Below are 4,171 nucleotides of genomic sequence, written 5' to 3'. Positions count from 1 at the left end.
GCAAATCGGTGACTAAAATCGGTTGGCCGTAGAAGTCCGCATTGTCCGCGTAAATGGGAAACGCGGCCGCGTAGTTTAACTCGGTCATGAACTCGACATTAAAAATTTTGATTATTAACAATTGACAATTGCCCACTAAATCCAAAAAATGGATGCTGAACCCATAAAAAAACTTAGTTTAATATTTGTTTGGCCCAAAACTAACTCACGTTCATATACATTTGGGGATTTTCTTTTTATGAAACAAACCCTAGAAAAGTTACGACATAAACAAAAGGGGTTTTGATATGAACTCAGACGAAAATTGAGAGCTGGAGACGAAGTGAAGCTGAATCTAGTTGACAACCATCCTCTGTTCGTGAATTCAAGGTAATAATCGTCTTTCTGTTTCTTTTTTGTATATATAATTGACTCAAGATTGAAAACTCATACTTACTGTAGTTCTTGTATACACAAAAACAAAAACTCATAATCAGTTTTGGGGAAGGTTGAGTTCTGAAACTACTTAGTGTTAAAGTTTATTGTGTTTAATTTTTTTTAAGGTTCAAAAGGATGAACAACCCACCAACAGATGCAGCACCTCCTTCTCTGAAGCGAAATTCAAATGATGTGGGATGGGAATTTGGAGTCTTATGTGATCCGAGAAATTCAGACAAAGTCAAATGCAAGTTGTGTGGAAAACAGTTCACTGGTGGTGTTTTCAGGATGAAAGAACACATTGCTCATGTGAAAGGGAATGTCTCACCCTGCCCTGTTTCATCTAAAGCGGATCAAGAGAAGTGTAAGCAGGCAATTCTTGATGCAAAAGAGAAGAAGAATTTGAAAAGGAAACGTGATCAAGCATTGAGGGCAGAGGTGAACATATACAAGGACATCAATACTGAGGAACTGGAAAAAGAGTTGGGAACTCTTAAAAGTCCTCACTTCCAAGGTCCTATTGATAAGTATGCAACCTCCATTAACCCTGAAGCTTCTTTGGCGGCACAAACACGACAACAGAGTATCCATGATGCCATATCTAAGGAGAGGACACATGCAGTCCGTCAATACTGTTCTAGATGGATTTATGAGGCAAATATTGCTTTCAACGCTATTGACAACGACAGTTTCAGGATGTTTTGTGAAGCGTTGGGACAGTTTGGGCCTGGTTGGGTTCCTCCAAGTCAGTATCAGCTTAGAGAGCCATTGTTAAATGAGGAACAACAAAGGACCAAGGAAAAGTTGAAGAGTCTAGAAGAAGAATGGGATAGAGAAGGCTGCTCAGTGATGACAGATGCATGGACTGATATGAAGAGAAGAAGCATAATGAATCTGTGTGTCAACTCAAGGGGAGGTACATGTTTTCTTTCATCAAAAGACACTTCTAAGGATTCTCACACGGGTGAGTACATCTTCAAATACATTGACCAGTGGATTGAAGATATTGGAGCTGAAAAAATAGTGCAAGTGGTCACTGATAATGCTACAAACAACGTGGCAGCTGCGAAGATGCTGAAACAGAAGAGACCAAGGATATTCTGGACAGGTTGTGCTGCTCACACTTTAGATTTGATGCTTGAGGCCATTTCCAAACTTCCTGGTATTGCAAAGATAATTGATCAAGCAAAGGCTGTTACTATCTTTGTATATGCTCATCATACAACACTGTCCATGATGAGAACATATACAAAGAAAGGAGATATCGTGAGACCAGGAGCAACAAGATTTGCAACTTGCTTTTTGACTTTGCAAAGCCTATACGAGAAGAAGGCACAACTGATGAGCATGTTCGGCAGCGATGAATGGCATGACTGTAAACACTCAAAGTGTGTGAAGGGTAAAAGTACGTTTGATACAATTATGAGTCATGGCTTTTGGAGTAGTGTGACGGTTGTGTTGAGGATCTTCAGTCCTTTAGTGAAGGTTCTAAGGCTGGCTGATGGAGAGAAAGTACCTTCTCTTGGATTCATTTATGGTGAGATTGTCGAAGCTAAGAAGTCTATCAAGGAAACTTCAAATCATGTGGAGAAAAACTACCTACCTATCTTTCGGATCATTGATGAGAAAATGAAAGATAGGTTAGATTGTCCTTTGCATGTTGCTGCCTACTTCCTCAATCCTTATTATTTCTACAAAGATCCAGAAATTCTAAGTGATTTTAAGATCATGGATGGATTCATAGCTTGTGCTGAGACTTTCTATCATGGCGACTTTGAGAAACAAGATAAAGTTGTGAATCACGAGATCAATTTTTACAAGAACAAAAGTGGCTCATTTGGCAGACCTTTAGCACTGAAAGGATGTGAGATTAAGAATGACAAATTTGATCCAGGTTTGTATGTTCATATTATTTGTTTTCATTAACTTCAGATATTTATTCATCATATGTGACTGAATTGATCGTAGGGAATTGGTGGTCCACATACGGATGTGGTACACCAACTCTTCAAAAGATGGCTACAAGGATCCTTGCTTTGACGTCAAGCTCTTCCGGATGTGAAAGAAACTGGAGCTGCTTTGAAGGGGTTAGTTTATTAGTTTTTTTTCTCTAAAAATGTGATATTATTGCTGAAATTCATTACTCTTTTATTACAGATTCACACAAAAAAAAGAAACAGGCTGGATGTCAATCGCTTAAATAGCTTAGTCTATGTGCAATTCAACGCAAAGATGTTTAAGAAGCAGAAAAAAATCAGAGAGCAAAATGCTGATGTGATATTCGATGATGGTAATGAAGATACAGTGGAAGAATGGCTTGTAGGCCGTGTAGAAGAGATGGATAGTGATCTTAATTTGCTGCTTGTAACCCAAGCTCCAAGGGTGAGAGATCTATATGATGATGACTTTGAGTCTGAAGATGATGAAGAATATGTTGTGGACATGGAGTTTGAACCGGATATATATCAGCATGTTCCTCTCTTCCATGACTCACAATCTAATTAGTAAGGTTAGTAAGTCATCTTAGATCTCTGGTCATTTTTGTATCTAACATGTTGCTTCTCTTTATACGTATTGGTTGTTGTATGTCTTGTTATTTGCCATCGTTTGATTATATTATTATTGCAGGTGTATGCTACATGATCTATAACTCCTAACACATCTTTCCAATTCATGGTGATTACTTGATCTGAAGACAAATGATGAAGACCTGCAATCCTTTGTTGTATTTTTTGTGTTTTCAAGATCAAGACAATCTCTTTTTTTGTTTATCCCATGAATTGAAATTCTTTTTTGTGGTGCTTGAATCAGATGTGTACGAGAGGAAAAACGTATGTTCTTTTGTAATATTTATAAAAGCATGTATTAAAACTTTTATTATAATTTTTGTTATCTAAACATATTAAAAATATATTAAATTATGTTAAAAACTAGGCCCTGCGTACACCCCGCGTACTCTCCGATTTTCTTGTAACTCGCTAGGCCCGGACCGATTCACGCTTAGCGTAGTTCCAAACAGAGGTTTTTAATAGCAAAACGACTATAAAATTCTAAAAATAAAAATAGAAAGATGGTGCATACTGAGAGATGAGTAAATGTGTATTGTTCACAGGACCAACGGATTAGAAGTTTGAGGTGGTCAGAGTAATACGCAGAGTATCCCATGTGATCTCCACCTGTCGTCTCTCTTTCTCAACTTCCAACCTTATTAACTATGTTTTCTCTTTTATTTATTTATTTATTTATTTGGTGTATGCCAATTAAATTCATTTTCTTTCATTATGTCTTGGTTGACATTTCTATACAGTCTATATAACATATCCTAGTTTTCACTTTTCATATGGAACGGCATACAAAAATTCCAGCTTTTAGTTTCATAATATTTTAAATTTTATTGTTATCTTATTGTTTTTTTTTTGGACCAATATTGTTATCTTATTGTTACATTTAATGAGACGTGTTCTTAGTCTAGTGGCATAACATAATTTTACATACCAAAATCATCGTAATTTTTAGCTAAGCAATTCTAGCTCGAAACAACCTAAAACACTAACCTTTTGTGGCCATATGGATATGAATCTATGTTTTGATCTCACTTAGATATCCGAATAAATAATTTATCTGTGGGCTGCATTTCCATAAAAATATTAGTGTAGACTTTCCATAATTGTAAGACACCCAAGTTAATAACAAAAATATTATTTTATGTGTGTAGACTTCTATTCTCTATGAAAATATTTATGTTTTCTATATT

General features: G+C 36.2%; 1 protein-coding gene across 1 annotated transcript; it reads left to right on the top strand.

Annotated features, from left to right (window-relative positions):
- Positions 1–705: 705 nt before the first annotated feature.
- On the top strand, positions 706–2,803 carry LOC106297221. Its single transcript, XM_013733503.1, has 4 exons — positions 706–2,311; positions 2,386–2,504; positions 2,575–2,736; positions 2,792–2,803. The coding sequence occupies exons 1-4, from the start codon at positions 706–708 to the stop codon at positions 2,801–2,803; spliced, it is 1,899 nt and encodes a 632-aa protein (XP_013588957.1).
- The last annotated feature ends 1,368 nt before the right edge of the window (positions 2,804–4,171 follow it).

The sequence above is a fragment of the Brassica oleracea genome, chromosome C6, assembly GCF_000695525.1.
Source record: "Brassica oleracea var. oleracea cultivar TO1000 chromosome C6, BOL, whole genome shotgun sequence".
Taxonomy (NCBI): Eukaryota; Viridiplantae; Streptophyta; class Magnoliopsida; order Brassicales; family Brassicaceae; genus Brassica; species Brassica oleracea.
The sequence above is the reverse complement of the archived record's forward strand: the minus strand, read 5'-3'. Positions and strand labels throughout refer to the sequence as shown.

Bases quoted from the DNA above. Each gene is read 5' to 3' on its own strand.
- LOC106297221 (XM_013733503.1), top strand. From the start codon at position 706: ATGAAAGAACACATTGCTCATGTGAAAGGGAATGTCTCACCCTGCCCT. The intron at 2,312-2,385 runs GTTTGTATGTTC...AATTGATCGTAG, and splicing joins GAATGACAAATTTGATCCAG to GGAATTGGTGGTCCACATAC. The intron at 2,505-2,574 runs GTTAGTTTATTA...CTTTTATTACAG, and splicing joins ACTGGAGCTGCTTTGAAGGG to ATTCACACAAAAAAAAGAAA.